Source organism: Artemia sp. Qi Xiang Cuo, chromosome 19 (assembly GCF_049724085.1).
Source record: "Artemia sp. Qi Xiang Cuo chromosome 19, ASM4972408v1, whole genome shotgun sequence".
NCBI lineage: Eukaryota > Metazoa > Arthropoda > Branchiopoda > Anostraca > Artemiidae > Artemia > Artemia sp. Qi Xiang Cuo.
Genome location: NC_142812.1, coordinates 33867241 through 33883945, shown reverse-complemented (window position 1 = coordinate 33883945; position 16705 = coordinate 33867241). Strand labels below are relative to the sequence as shown.

General features: G+C 35.4%; 1 protein-coding gene across 1 annotated transcript in view; it reads left to right on the top strand.

The window, feature by feature from the left end:
* LOC148940762 (kinetochore-associated protein 1-like) overlaps positions 1–16705 on the top strand; it is a 340431-nt gene that overhangs the window by 99282 nt on the left and 224444 nt on the right. The window contains exons 11-12 of the mRNA XM_089105067.1: positions 6188–6386; positions 13261–13389. Coding sequence (XP_088961193.1) covers positions 6188–6386; positions 13261–13389 — 328 coding nt within the window. The remainder of the gene's footprint in view (positions 1–6187; positions 6387–13260; positions 13390–16705) is intronic.

Genomic DNA, 16705 nt, shown 5'->3' with positions numbered 1-16705 from the left:
CATTGAACAGCGCCGGAAAGCGCGACTGGCTGGAGATATGCCTTCCTGCAGACGGCTAAACGGGATTAGAAACAGTTATTCACCGTGATAAACAACTATTTGTGATAAAAAAGAAGCTGAAGAGCTAGAAGAAGCGGCACGAAAAGATGACGTCTTGTCGCTTTTCAAGCATTTCAAAGGCGATGGGAAACCACTAAAGATAGGTACAGTTAAATCCGTCTTTGACGAAATGCTAGAAGATGAAAACGTGCAACTTCATCGATGGAAGGAGCACTTCGCAACGCTTCTAAGCGCCGAAAGAATTGACGTTGATCCGAACCTAACTGCGTCTGTTGAGCAAACAACATGTGAAAACCTAGCTAAGACTGATCCTCCTTCAGTTGAAGAGATACAAAATGCTCTGCGGAGAATGAAGAACAACAAGGCACCAGGAACCTCCGGGACCACCGTCGAGCTGCTAGAGTCTGAAGAACCGGCAATGCTACTTTGACTGCACATGCTGCTCTCCCTCGTTTGGTCAACCGAATTGATACCTGAAGAATGGAAGGTAAGGATAATCCTTCCCCCATGGAAGTACAATGGCAGCCAAAGTGATTGCTCGAACTACAGAGGAATCACCCTCCTGTCAGTTCCTGGCTAACTATTGGTCATGAAGTTGCTTGATAGAAATACCCAGTTCATCCGTAAGTACCGCCAGATTCTGCAAGCAGGTTTCATACCCAACAGATCCACGACCGAGCAGATATACACTATTCGTCAGGTCTTCGAGAAAGCCGGTGAGTTCCAGCGTACAGCGTATATTGCCTTTGTTGACTTCAAAGCAGCTTTCGACTCGGTCGACCGTGAGTCTCTTTAGCTGATACTACAACGAACGGGTTCCCCAGACAACTACTGCCGCCTGTTCAAGGCGCTCTACACTGGTTCAAAAAGCTTTGTCCAGGTTAACTGTCGCCGAAGCCCACTATTCGAAATAGATACTGGTGTAAGGTAAGACTGTGTTGCTCCTCTATAGTTTTTCAACGCGGTGATTTATTATGCCATGGATCGAACGATGAATCGGCTCCAATTTGGACTGAAGTATGATGGTCTGGTTCTAGCCGATTGCGACTTTGCAGATGATATTGTCCTGTAATGCAATTCGGCAGCTGAACTCGGGGCAGCCCTCAACACTGTCATAAGAAGCCCTGAAAGTGGGACTACATATTAGCTGGCAGAAAACAAAAATAATGATCATCGAACCGGCAGGTAATTCTGCCAACTCACTAGCATTCAACTTATTAGGGCACACTGTTGAAGTTTTCAAGTCTTTTACTTACCTTGGATATACCGTTTCGGATAACAGCTCAATTGAAATGGAAGTCCAGTCGCGCATCGTTAAAGCCGCGTCTGCTATGGCTCGATTATGCAGTTCCGTGTGGTCAAAGCCCAACATCAGCCGAAAAAAAAAATGGAGATCTACAACATGACCGTAGTGCAAGTACTTCTCTATGGCGTGGAAACTTGGCCGGCTGCTGCTTCTGTTCGTGATGCCATAGATATGCCCCAAACAAACTTCTTAATACGAGTCGAAGGGATAAAGTTGTACGACTTTGTCTCAAACACCCGACTGCCGACGTTAACGGATTAGACCCCCAACTTTCGTCAGCTTGCCGTAAGAACCCTACGGTGGTTCGGCCACTTAATTAGCGTGCCAGCAGAATCACGCGCCAGGACATTTTTCAATTTTGATCCCCCCGAACATGGCTGAAATTGCCCCTGTGGAAGACACCGGGTCAGATGGAGGGACATCCTTATCCAGTGGAGATGGAGGGACCTCTGCATGAGGGGTACTGATCTCCAAAAAGCAGTAATGCTCGCCAAAGACCGTTGGGGATGGAGGTGAAGATTCACATCTGTCTCTACGCTGGACCACCAGCTGGAGCTTTAATTCAAATAAGTCAAGACTTCCTCTTCTTACACCCCTGGAAGTATCAAACAAAATATAATAAATAATATGATAATATTCAAAGCATAATAATAAAATAATAAATATTTAATCCTTTAGATATTTTTTAACTTTCTTTTTGAAGGAGCCGAGAGACATACATGATTTCTCTTCTTTTGAAAGTGTATTCCATTCCCTAGCACACCCATTTCTAGGAGGAAATTCTGACCTGACTGTCGGTGTCGGGGGAATGTAAATTTCTTATGAAGATCTAGTATTTAAACTATTGGTTTGTGAAATTAATGTTAATAAACCTTTAAATAGTGAGGAGAGTTTTCCTGAAATATAATCAAACAGTTCGTGGTAACGAACTGTAAGTAAGGAGCGACCCGGCTCAATGGTAATCGAAACTCTAAAAAACGGAATTTTGATACCAATGGATACATCAAAAGAATCAGATTTTAAATCTGATTTGAAATATATAAGTTTTATCAAGTTTAGTCCTACCTATCAAAAGTTACGCGCCTGAGAAAATTTGGCTGATTTTCGAAAAAAGGGGGAAAGGCCCCCTAAAAATCATAGAACCTTTATGAAAATCACACCATCATATTCTGCGTATCAGAGAACCCTACTGTAGAGGTTTGAAGCTCCTATCTACAAAATGTGGAATTTTACATTTTTTGCCAGAAGAAAAATCACGGATGCATGTTTTTTTTTTTTTTTTTTTTTTCCAGGGGTAATTGTATTGACCCAGTGGTCCTAGAATATCGTAGGATGGCTCATTGGAATGGAAATTAAAAGTTCTAGTGCCCTTTTTAAGTGACCAAAAAAAAAAATGGAGGGCAACTAGGCCCCCTCCCACGCTCATTTTTTATCAAAGTCACCCAATTAAAATTTTGAGATAGCCATTTTGTTCAGCATAGTCGAAAATCTTATAAATATGTCTTTTAGGATGACTTAATCCCCCACAGTTCCCAGGGGAAGGGCTACAAGTTATGAACTTTGCCCATTGCTTACATATTGTATTGGTTATTGGGAAGTATACAGACATGTTCCGGAAGGATTTTTTTCGGGGGGGGGGGGGGCGGGCGGAGGGGGTTACTCGGGAGAATCTTTCCGTGGAGGATGCTTCTTTGGGGTAAGGGACATTTCTATGAAGGGGGCGCCAGATTTCCAAGCATTATTTAAAAAACGATCAGAAATTAAATAAAAAAAACTAATTTTTTCAACTGAAAGTAAGAAGCAACATTAAAACTTAAAACGAACAGAAATTATTACGTATATTAGGGGGTTCGCCCCCAAGTCAATACCTCGCTCTTTACGCTACAGTTTTTTAGTGCTTTCAAAAGAGCTATCTATTCTATTTAAACGGCCTTTGTGATTCTGGGGTTTGTGAATTAAATTTTTTTTTAACTTTTAACGTAAAGAGGGTGGTATTGAATAAAGGGACAACCCCATCATATACGTAATAACATATACGAAATAAAAAAAAAAACAATAATAAAAAAAACAAGCGATACGGCTCAATAGTAATCGAAAATTTTAAAAACGGAACTTGGATGTCAATAAATGTATCAAAAGAATGGGCTTATAATGCTGATTCTAAATATATAATTTTTATTAAGTTTAGTATTACTCATCAAAGGCTACGAGCCTGAGAAAATTTACCTTATTTTTTAAAGAGGGGGGAAACATCCCCTACAAGTGAAATAATTTTAATGAAAATCACACCGTCAGATTCAGCGTATCAGAAAACCCTATTACATAGGTTTCAAGCTCATATCCGCAAAAATCTGCAACTTTGTATTTTTTGCCAGAAGAAAAATATACGAATATAGAAGTTCGTTACGTAAGTTAATTTGTAAATTACGTCAGAACCAAATTTAGAAACAGCCATTTAGCAAAAGAAAAGTGAAATTTTTATGCAAACTTTGTTTACTTATTCAATGACGGTGAGCCAAAATCAAAGCTGCATTAACTAAAAAACGATCAGAAAGTAAATTAAAAAAACAAGTTTTTTAAACTGAAACTAAGGAGCGACATTAAAAATTAAAACGAACAAAAATTATTCCGTATATGAAAGGGGCTGTCCCCTCCTCAACGCCTCGCTCTTTACGCTACAGTTTGACTCTGTCTCACAAATTTTTTTTTTAAAACAATAAAAAACTTTAGCGTAAAGAGCGAGGCGTTGAGGAGGGGACAGCCCCTTTCATATACGGAATAATTTCTGTTCATTTTAAGTTTTAATGTCGCTCCTTACTTTCAGTTTAAAAAACTTGTTTTTTTTATTTGAAACAAAAAACGGTTCAAGATAGACTGTAAAGTGAAGCCATTGATAGTCTATTTGTTGCTTGGCCTAAAATTTGAAGTGCTTTATTGTAAATTGAGTTTAGTCTCTGTAAATGTGTCTTGAAAGTGGATTGCCAAACTGGAGAACAATATTGAATGGGAGGCTTAATAAGTGAATTGTAAATCAGGATCAGTCTTGATGTTCTTATAGATATTTTCCACCCTTTATTTTATTTCATATGTATTTATATATATATATATATATAAATATATATATATATATATATATATATATATATATATATATATATATATATATATATATATATATATATATATATATACATATATATATATATATAATATATTTTCTTCGTGTTTTATATTTATTTTTTGTAAAATCCGTGTGATGACGCTAGAAAAAATCCTTTGAAAATTCGGACATTTTTCAATATACCAGGTTTACGCCGATGAAGGCTATATAATTTTGAAAAATTGCTAACAAGTATCTGTAATAAAACCAATTTGATAAGGTAGTAAGTACAACCACGGCCTCGGGGCTACTTAAAGGGTTGACTACAGGGGTACAGCACGTCCTACCTTGGAGAGGTATAAAGACTTATTCTCTTAAGTATTTTTTAGTTCACTATCAGCCATTTAAGAATGCTACTCAAGTGACGTTTATATATTAATTCGTCATGATTTTAGAATGTCCAAAACCATTTCTGTAGTACTAATATTACGAATGTGGATATTCAAAAATAAGTAATTGCAAATTCTGAGCACATAGAATATATTGATACGATCCCTCTTATTAATATCTCATTTGGTTCTCAAGTTGTTCAGAGTTTTCTGTTGTTTTCGAAAAGATGTCAGTGTTGCAGGATATTGCATGTGTTTCGGAACCTATGCTTTAGTTCTGGTCCTTCTTTTTTTTGTTCTAGACCAGTGATTTCGGTTTATTGCTAGAAAGTGATAAGGGGTCTTTCTGGTATTTGTTGAAAGTGCGAGCCTCTGGTGAGATTGACGAAAATGACGTATTACATTTTGGAAGGCTACGTGTAATTCTTGCTCGGGGCCAAAAAAGATGATTCATGCTTGTCCTTTTAGCCCGAACCTTGTTGTCTTTTAACCTGTAGCTAGGGCCTACAGAGTGTAACCTAAGTTGGTGTTATAATTTATCCGAATTTGTTGATCGAATAATGGGTGCGAAGTTTTGAAACAAAGAGACGTAGTCTCAGCTTGTACATGCTGCTTTTATTGCCACTAATGATGAAAATCGGGTTAGGTTATACGTTTAGGGGCAAAATAAGCAATGTCTTTGCGTATATGCTGCATTAAAAGAAATAAATTTGCTTGGGCGTCAGGAAGTAGAAAATAAAGGTGGTATTAATAAAAAAAGGCATATTTTGAGATTGTCTTGTACATGTCGTTGTGAAGGAATGTGTCATCGTTTGTGTTGAACGCGGTGTTTAATCGATGACCAAGAAAAAAAAAACGTTGCTCCCACAACACCTTTTGTCAACAAAACCGATAAAAAGCTGTAACAACACTTAACGCTGCCCAGGCTACGTAAACCTAGTTTATCTGTTTATGGGATCCAGGTAGTGTTAGAAATCAAAGATTCTAATTTTAAATTATTTTGACTCATCTTTGAGATCTTGAAAATCATCATGCTTAGACAACTGGGCAAATAGCCTGAGAGAATATTTCACGGCTATTTTGCTCTCCTAAAAGTATGTCTTGCAGCTTAACGCCTTCGAAATGCCACAAACACACACTTACCTCTTCTTTACTCAAATTGTAGATAATTCGCTGAACAAATGCAGTACTTTATAATTATACTAATATGCTATATAATAATGCTAAATAATCTTATAATCATATTATATATGATACATAATTATATAATGCACTAATATGGTTGCACTAAAGGAAACATACTTTAGATGTAAACTTTTGGTTATTTTATAGGAGCTTAGAGCGAAGAGAAAGTGAAAAGTGGCCACACAACGCACAAAGCCTACTCAAAGCCATTTTGGCTTGTTTGGATGATGAAGACGAAACTTCTGTAGATATCAAGCCATTGCTAATTGCAGTAGGAGTTGTGAATGACCTTTTGCAGCTTATGAATAAGTTTAGAATAAGGGTTCCATACGTCATCTACGCCAAGGTAATTCTAGCTTTGTGTTTACATCAGTTACAGAAATTACGGATTACGGATAGGCTAAGGTAAAATTCTAAAGCTGTATTTTAGTAAAAGATAATGTTGCTTTTATAAAACTAAAATAGTAAGTTGTTTATTTTTCAGGTATTTTAAGTTATTTGGAGAGGAACATAGTTTGCCGCTTTAAAGTGTTTCTTTTTTCCCTTTTTTATAATACCTTTGTGCAAAAAGTTAAGCCTGAATATGTTATTTCAACACTTTGTAGCATCATAATTAGCGTTGTATCCAGGAAGTGGAGGATTTATTGTCCATTTCCTTGATTGTTTCTTACTAAGTTGCGTAAATACTAATTGTCTCTTGACTTGGGCCAAATATATTTCTAATCAGAAGACTACGTTGATGTTGAGAATGTCATCTTGCAGCTCTGTAGTGCAGCATAAAGTGGCGAAACATTAAATGCGATTGCTTTTCGCAATGTTGCCGTTAATTTATACTTTTCTTATATTAGATACTAATATTCCATATATCAATGAGAGTCTTACTTGAAATTAAAAGCTTGGACAATTTAAATTACTTCAGATAATTTAATGAGCTCCAATCGGTCCCGTTAGAAAGGTGAGGTGCAATTATCGTGGTAATGACCGTTATATTTGGAAAGATTGTTGAATGGGGAATTCATTGGAATTTCTCTATTGTTATTATACGGTCTCCTCAGAAGTAGTTGTCAGGCAGGATTGCAAGATCTGCCAAAATTTTGACAGAGTTTGTAATGTTATTGGTGTAATAGTTTTTGCTTTGAGCTAGAGAATGGTTTATTTTCTATAAATTGTGGTAGTTATGTAAGTGATAATTTTCCTTTTTCTTATTCATGAAAAAAGCAAAGTTTTTTGATAGAAGGAAAGAACGAAATTGAAACTCAAGAAAAAATTAAAACTAAAAAAATTGCTTATCTGTCCATGTAGCAAATGTTTATAAAATTAGCACAAGCATACTAGCTGATTAGATTTCCTTCCATTTGCAGGATTATGCAATGGTCCTATTTTGCTGAAAACATACAACAAAAACTAAAAACAGATTCATTGAACTGGGCTTATTTTGAGAAGTCATAGCAATTAACAAAAATTAAAACCGTAAGAAAATATCATACAATGCTTTATTTTCTGTGAAAAATGTGCTAGAATTGAATAATCTTACAAATGATTTTTTCCTGTTTAAGTTTTACTTAAAACGGGAAAATCTTTTTCTTTGCTTTCTTAAGAAAAACTTTTTTTGTCATTTTTTGTTTTGTTTTTAGTTTCTTTTTGGGAATACACAATCAACCTGACAAAACTTGTTTTGTGTTATTTATGTAATAATGGAAAAAAAAATCAACTTGAATGATTATCAAAGCATGGCTTTAAACATAAGTTTTACTTCTGTTCTCGTTCAAACTTTTAAGAGTATATAGGTGCACTTACAAATTCAACTATAAATGTATTTGCTGGTCGGCCAACATTATAGATAAGAAGCCCGTAGGATCACTTCGTAAGAATTCTAGGGGGCATACTCGGTACTATCAGCGGAAACTTTCTGAGAAACAGCAGAATATAAATAATTAAACTGAATCATATTTATATGTAATTAAATAAAAAACAAGTTTTTTTCAACTGAAAGTAAGCAGCAACATCAAAACTTAAGACAAACAGAAATTATTACTTATATGAGAGGGTTGCTCCTCCTCAACACCTCGCTCTTTACGCTAAGGTTTTTTTTAGGTACTTTTAAAAAAGCTTCTTATTGTTCTAATTAAGCGAACCTTGTGTTTCAGGAGTCGTTCTTATAGAATCGGGACAAAATTCAAACTTTAGCGTAAAGAGCGATGTGTTAAGGAGGAGCAACCCCTCACATATACCTAATAATTTCTGTTCGTTTTAAGTTTTAATGTTTCTTCTTACTTTCTGTCGAAAAAAAACTTATTTTTTCATTTAATTTCTGGTCGTTTTTATAAACAAAAATATAATTTCTCAGGCTCGTAGCCTTTGTTGGATAAGACTAAACTTGATAAAACATATATATTTAAAATCAGCAACATAAGCTGATTTTTTTTTATATATCTATTAGTATCAAAATTTTGCTTTTTAGAGTTTTCGTTACTATTGAGCCGGGTGTCTCCTTACTTGCAGTTCGTTACCACGAACTTTTTTACCATATTTTGATCGTATGGGTATGTAGAAGGAAAGGGTATTTTGTTATTTGTTTGTTTGTTTTCGATAGACATTCGATTGAACTAATTTTTAGATATAAGTTAGAATTCTAATTTATTTACTGTGGAAAAAGTTCTGTACCTTAATTGGAAAGCTCAAAACAAGACTTTTTTTTGTTAACTCTAAATAAATTCAGTACTTTTATTTCACGATGTTCCCTTGCTAAGAGGACATTGCATGTTACTCATATGAAATATATAAGGAAAGTCGCATGCTAAGCTAACGCTTTACCATGTCAGCAAGGATATCATGGCTGATGTTTCTTAAATAAGCTTATTAGTCAAGATTTGGTCATGTTAGTTCTGTTAGATATTAAATTCTGTGTGGTGCGGCTTCATTCGGTTTATTTATGCATCCAGTTTATATTATTTTGACGATTTCCATCAAGGCCGTACCCAGGATTTTTTCGGAGGGCTTTTTACTCAAAGATTTTTTTTCGGGGGGGGGGGGGGTATACAAAAAAAAAAAAAAAAAAAGCATACAAAATGTGTTTATATTCATTTTGTACTACGTTTTTACGAGTCAAACAAACATTTTGTGGGGGGGCTCAAACCCCCCTAACCCCCACTCTTAGTACGGCCTTGATGCCCATATTTAAGGCCTTTCTTGAGAGGATTGACGAGTTTTGCAACCCCTTCATTCCTGAAATAGTGTTCACGGTAGATAATTTTCAATTCCGTCTGACATTTAAACTTGTTTGTTTTAGTGCCAATTTACAGAAAGAACATGAAAGTTAAAATTAGCTTTCATGTAATTCTGGTTCATTCCTTTGCGACTTTAAGAAAATATCAAGTCTTAGATATCATATGCCTTTGTTCAATATAGTCTTAGTTCCTTATTTTTCATCTATCGTTTTATCTATATATTATTTGAAAAAAACTACGTTTTCTAAAGAGTTAAAGAGGCTGAGTTACAAGGTCGAACCTTAAAACGTACAGGGATTAGGAGGCACAGTTGGGGGGCTGCCGCCCCCAAACCCACCGCTTTCGCAGCCTTTAAATAAAAACAAACAGTTTTTTAGGCTGAAAGTAAGGACCGACATTAAATCTTAAAACGAACAGAAATTATTCCGTATATGAAAGGGGCTGTGCCCTCCTCAACGCCTCGCTCCTTACGCTAAAGTTTGACTTTCTCACAACTCTTTTTCTTAAACAATAAAAACTTTAGCGTAAAGAGCGAGGCGTTGAGGAGGGCACAGCCCCTTTCATATACGGAATAATTTCTGTTCGTTTTAAGATTTAATGTCGCTCCTTACTTTCAGTTTAATTTTTTTTTTTTTATTTAAAGGCTGCGAAAGCGGAGGGTTTGGGGGGCGGCAGCCCCCCAACTGTGCCTCCTAATCCCTGTACGTTTTAAGGTTCGACCTTGTAACTCAGCCTCTTTAACTCTTTAGAAAACGTAGTTTTTTTCAAATAATTTCTGCACGTTTTTGTACAGTTTATTACTTATTATTGCTTGACTAACTGTTCGATGATCGTGTCAGGAGTTAAAGTTGGGGGGCTGCCGTCCCCCAAACCCCCCGCTCTTGAACATTCTTGTGTTAAGGTTTTTAATTCCTCAATACTCAAATCACGTCGTTCAGGGTGCCTCCTAATCCCTGTACGTTTTAAGGTTCGAACTTGTGACTCAGCCTCTTATGCCTTTGTTATCATATGCCTTTGTTCAATATAGTCTTAGTTCCTTATTTTTCATCTATCGTTTTATCTATATATTATTTTAAAAAAATTACGTTTTCTAAAGAGTTAAAGAGGCTGAGTTACAAGGTCGACCCTTAAAACGTACAGGGATTAGAAGGCACAGTTGGGGGGGCTGCCGCCCCCCAAACCCCCCGCTTTCACAGCCTTTAAATAAAAAAAAACAGTTTTTTAAGCTGAAAGTAAGGACCGACATTAAATCTTAAAACGAACAGAAATTATTCCGTATATGAAAGGGGCTGTGCCCTCCTCAACGCCTCGCTCCTTACGCTAAAGTTTGACTTTCTCACAACTCTTTTTCTTAAACAATAAAAACTTTAGCGTAAAGAGCAAGGCGTTGAGGAGGGCACAGCCCCTTTCATATACGGAATAATTTCTGTTCGTTTTAAGATTTAATGTCGCTCCTTACTTTCAGTTTAATTTTTTTTTTTATTTAAAGGCTGCGAAAGCGGGAGGTTTGGGGGGCGGCAGCCCCCCAACTGTGCCTCCTAATCCCTGTACGTTTTAAGGTTCGACCTTGTAACTCAGCCTCTTTAACTCTTTAGAAAACGTAGTTTTTTTCAAATAATTTCTGCACGTTTTTGTACAGTTTGTTACTTATTATTGCTTGACTAACTGTTAGCTGATCGTGTCAGGAGTTAAAGTTGGGGGGCTGCCGCCCCCAAACCCCCCGCTCTTGAACATTCTTGTGTTAAGGTTTTTAATTCCTGAATACTCAAATCACGTCGTACAGGGTGCCTCCTAATCCCTGTACGTTTTAAGGTTCGAACTTGTGACTCAGCCTCTTTAACAGCCCCCCAACTGTGCATCCTAATCCCTGTACGTTTTCAGGGTCAACCTTGTAACTCAGCCTCTTTAACTCTTTAGAAAACGTAATTTTTTTCAAATAATTTAAAAAAGAAACTGAGTTTCTTTTTTAAACTTTAAATTCAGTATATAAAAAATTTCCTCTGACGGTGAATCGAACCCGGGTCTTCCGCCTGACATTCAGGAGTATCGACCGCTGTACTAAAGAGACACAATAGTGATTGTTTTTTAGTAAGTGGAATCTATTTTTGATGCAAGCAAATCCCCACAAAACTTGATATTTGGTTTTTGGAAAACAGGGAAGGAGTGATTCTATTGAGCTGAAATTTCGAGGATAAGCTCCCAGGCCACATGAAAACTTATCCTCTAAATTTCATCCCGATCAAACAACGTTAAAGGGGGGCTGTGGTTGGAAAATTTAACATAGGCTCTTATAGGAAAACGAGGTTTTTCGTAAATGTAAATTCGGGGGATAATTTTTTCGGTCTGAAAATATCAAAAGGCCCTAACAGGTCAAATTCCGCTTCGAATGAGTCCTCATTCACCCGGATCAGTTGCCAACTGTGGCCTGTAGGCTTGGATAACAAAAAAAAATAGAGAAATGAACTTTAAGTGGCTATATTTGGTTTTTAGAAAACAGGGAAGGAGTGATCGGATTGAGCTGAAATTTCGAGGATAAGCTCCCGGGCCCTAGGAAAGCTTAATATCTAAATTTTAGCCCAATCGGACAACGTTAAAGGGGGGCTGTGGTCGGAGGGTCGAAACTTCCGGCCCACTTTTACCCATGAAGATACAGTCGGAGGGGGGGGGGTGAAATTTTGCACGTTTCTTAGTTTGAGCTTGGGCTACAAAATGCAATTACCGCTGTCTTTCTGCGACTGCTAGGACCGGAAATCGCTTAACCTTGTGGTGGGTCGCCTCTTTATAGAGGCACAAGTGTGCCTCCTTGATTTAGCCGATTCAATATCTATTTCAGTAATTCTTCTCAATAACACATTTGTTAAGAGGGATTAACTGGTTTTCTAATACACTCTATTTTAAAAATGACCTAAAAATGGTACTTTTCGATCCCAGACGTCAATGAAAGGGAGCGCTGTCAGTAGCAGTTTAAAAACATTGCTGAGAAGTTACATTAGCTTTCATACTGTTTAGTGGTAGGTCAATAAAATATACTATCTAACCAAAATGAGATTTTCTTTCTCTTCTTTTTAAGATGAGGGACTTTAAACCCCATCTAAGGATTTTTGACTGTGGGGATTACTTATCTATTTTTCACTTTGGTTTATTCTGGAAATGGCACCCAGATTTGGCACAGAATCCATTCCCTACAGCACTCAAACATTGCCTAATTGGTGTCGATTCACATAAAGTGTGTGACAATTAACAAGAGCTTTCATATTCGTTTCCCGCACTAGCGTTTCTTCTATAATTAGATCCTGTGGGGAGAAAAGAAAGGAAGCAATCATTTCGCTTATTATGAGCTGTGTTTAGCTCTTTGCTTGGCTGTATCTACTGCTGCAATCATTATTAACATCTTTGAAAACCCATTATATTTCAACCACAGGTCTTTTCAGATCTCGTGCAAAAACTGCGGTCTTTTAGTATCTCAGCAAGCGGGGAAAAGAGTGGAAGATTTGTAGTTGAAGCAAAGCATATCACCTAATATATTTTGGGAAGAATAGCTAGTGAGAACCTGAAGTAGGGCTGCACCAATCCATTTAACGTAATCAGTTTAATAACGAGATGGATCAGTTAAATCATTACAAATTCATAAAAATTGGAAAAATGCACTGAATAGGTCTTGTATAGATGTATGTTATATAAGATGTATCTTCAAGTAGATTGATAACTGAATTGTAAAGAAATAAAGAAGAAGAGGAGAACAAGACAAAATATATAAACATATATAGAATATATAAACTATATAAAAACAACAACCTAAGGGCCAGAAAAAAGAGCAAAATGGGAAATACTGCAATAATGAATATTATTTGGAAAGAATGTCTCGCAGCCCATTTTGGCCATCCATATTTGATTTTGCATAGAAAAGCTAACGCTTTGCTTTGATCCTCTATTTTACTCTTCCAATTTCTTTTGCCTTCCCCATATCTTTCACATTCTATCTTATCTTTTTAGGATGACAAGCTAGAAGTTTTGTGGCTTTTGTGCAACACATTACAACCTACAGAGATAATCGATTTGGTCAAAAATTTTCTTTCTTGTCGAATCCCTTGTTTAGGAGAGCTTATTTTTAAAGTCGCCGAGGTAAGTTGTTTGACTTTGTTTTCTGTAGTAATCAACCATCCTTAACCGAAAATAGGAAAGTTCAGTACCTGGTTAGAATATAATTAAAACGTGGATCTCCTAACTGAGAGTTGACGGTAATATACTTTAAAATTAAAATTTTTGAATTTCAAACTTTGCACTATCGATTGACTGATAATTTTGTTTCCTCCCTTGTGGAAACTGTCTAAAATTGGGGGTAAGGGGCTATCCTTTCGCAACCAGTTTTTGTCAATTAAAGTAAAAAAAAATCAGTAATGCATAATCTTTTTCTCCTGTAAATGTCATAAAATCGCTGCTACTATCTGATTTCTTCCGCCGACAGTTTCGCTCTTTAAACGAGTCTTGAGAATGTTTTAAGAATCGGATGTCTGATAATTTAGGTCGGGCATTTGCCTTATTTGCGATTGATGGTCTCATCCTATAGTATAGGATATATAGGGGAGGGGTATAGGACCTATACCCCTCCTCTTTTATGTATAGTTACGATTACACATTATGAGCAAAGCTTTTGTCTTTGTGCAGATAAGCATCATAAAATAAAAGTTGAAGAAAGGAAACTGTAAATGCAACGAGTCCGTTTTGAATTTGATTTTAATGCCAGTATTGTCGGTTGCATAAATATAGATTTCTACAAACTCCGACAAAGTTTTTGCAGTGGTAGTACCTACCGAAATGTTGGCCACATTTAGTACTGAATAGTATGGTACCTACTATTAGGGTGGTTCAAAAATCTCATATATCCCAATAATCCTAATGATTTCACAATCAAAACTTCAATTAAGTGAATGGGTTTTTTCTATGGAATGGTCGAAAAAGGCACTTATTTATTATTACTTCAGTGTTATTTATTCTGTGATGATGATGAAAAGATATTTTTCCAGTTAAAGAAAAAAGTAATTAAAGAACTCCAAACCATAGCTATAGAGAAGAGAAGTCATATTATCATTGTTCATTTTTGTTAACCCATTGTGAAAATGCAGCATGACTCTGTGCAGTAGTGGTTCTAGCCTCTTTTGCGCCCAGGACAAAATCTTGATTAGCCCCCCACCTGTCTCCTACAAAATTTTCAGGCCAATTAAAAAAAATCATTTATGAACAAAATTATTTCCAGTTTATCAATTAATTGATAATTTATTTGTTAATGAATTTTTAATTTATTGTTAAAGTTACCTAATTATTGTTAATTATTTCAATTTGATTGTTTTAATTGTTATTATCTTTTTTTTTTTTATTAATTAATTAATAATGTATTTATTCTTTTTTTTATTAACTGTGCCCTCTACTTTATTTTAATAAAAATGACATTTCAAAAATTTCAAAATGAGTATAACCGTTAGAGTAATTATTTGAAATTTTGCGCCCCCAAAGTTTCTGCGCCCGGGGTGAGTGCCCTTTCTGTCCACCCCCTAAAACTGTCTTTGACTCCGTATTAAGGGTGAAAAATCTAGCTGCAAAATCTAGACTCTATTGTTTTTTTTTAACTATATACACCAAACACGCATTTTAGGTGAATCACTTCAGGTTGTAATATGGGTGACTTTTATTCGACAACACTGATTAGAAGTGACAATTGATTACCAAAAGGGAAGATAACAAACTATTCTTTTTTTTTCTTTTTATGTCAATCTTACTTTTTCTGATTTGAACCTCTTGACTAGAGTACAAGTATTTGCCAATGATTTTGGAATATGGCCGGTATACAAATGATCTTAAAATGTTGCCATACAACCTCTTGATTTTGACAATTTTCAATTTTGACATAACTTTTCCGCTAAAAACGAAGTTGCTTGACGATCAAAACCTCCAAGGTGGAGATACACAGACAAATCAACCTAATATTTTAACCTAAAGGCCTGCAACCATTTTTTTTTTTTTCATTTTTCACTGGTACTATGTTTAAAGCTTGTTTTGTGCTATTGTAACATTTTTCCATAGGGATGAGTATTTGTTCCATACTGTTATTATTCTCATTACTGTAGCTGTCGTGCATGTGCGGTAAAAAATCTATGCAAGAAAGCTATATATATGCATATATATATATATATATATATATATATATATATATATATATATAATATATATATATATATATATATATATATATATATATATATATATATATATATATATATATATATATATATATATATATATATATATATATATATTTATTTATTTTATTTTTTTTTTGTAAGGGCTCATAATAAACGTCAAGGATTATTTTAAATTATTAATCCTGAATAGCAATTCCATACTGTACTTTGAAACGGTTAAGGGTTACTAAGTATATAAGTTGGATCTTAAGTAACCACGGTAGATGTCTTGATGAAATGTACGTTACTACCAAAAATCAATATGTTATGAATTGTGCTTTCTGATTTGAGTCTAGTTGAGAAGCTGATTGACCTAATCCATGCCATATTTATAAATTAAAAGAACGTGAATACAATACAACGTGAAACGTTTTAAAACAAAGTGAATGCAATAAACATCTTCAAAAAAATTCTGATTTTAAAAAGCTTGTTTTTTTCCTTGATAATGTGTTTTGTATTTGCTTCAGTGCACTAGTTTACAATAACTTTGTTGATGATATTAGTTTTAACCAGGTTACTCTGACGCACATAATTTTTAGCCTGACGAGGAAGTGGAAAATTTCTTTATCTTCGTTCATTCAATTCTTCATTCTTTTTTTTCAGCCACGTGTCATAATGGTCAGTGAATATTTATATTCACACAACGATTACGTTTTTTTCTAATTTTCTTTGAAATATCACGTCTGAAATTATTAAAAGAAAAACGAAAACTAATGTAGGTCTGTCAGAATTTTTTCTTTTTCAAACCAGAGTTATAACGCGGGATAGGGAGAGAAACGAAATTCTATGGTACGATAGAGCTGGAACTTCTATGCGTCTCTTTAAATTTTTATTCCTAGTGTTGCCTCATTGTAACTAATGTCTTCATCGATGTCGTCGATAGATAGTACTTCTAAATTTAATTAAATACTATATATCACGACTGAGAAACGGTGCCACAGTGGCGCGAATTCATGAAAATGTTGGGCCCCAATGATCATCGCTGATTGTCTAAACATGGTGAACACGAATGTTCAGCCATGAACTTTGTCCTGCTCAGCTATGTTAAGAGTCTTGGCCACAGAAATAAAAGAATCGGTTGAACAGTTCTAGAAAGTCTTTTTATTTCTAAATTTTTTAAATTCCAGTTATAATCTACAAGTGTTTATAGTCGCGCTTTCTGTATTGTTTTTTGAAATCTCAGAAGTTCACCTGTCAACTTT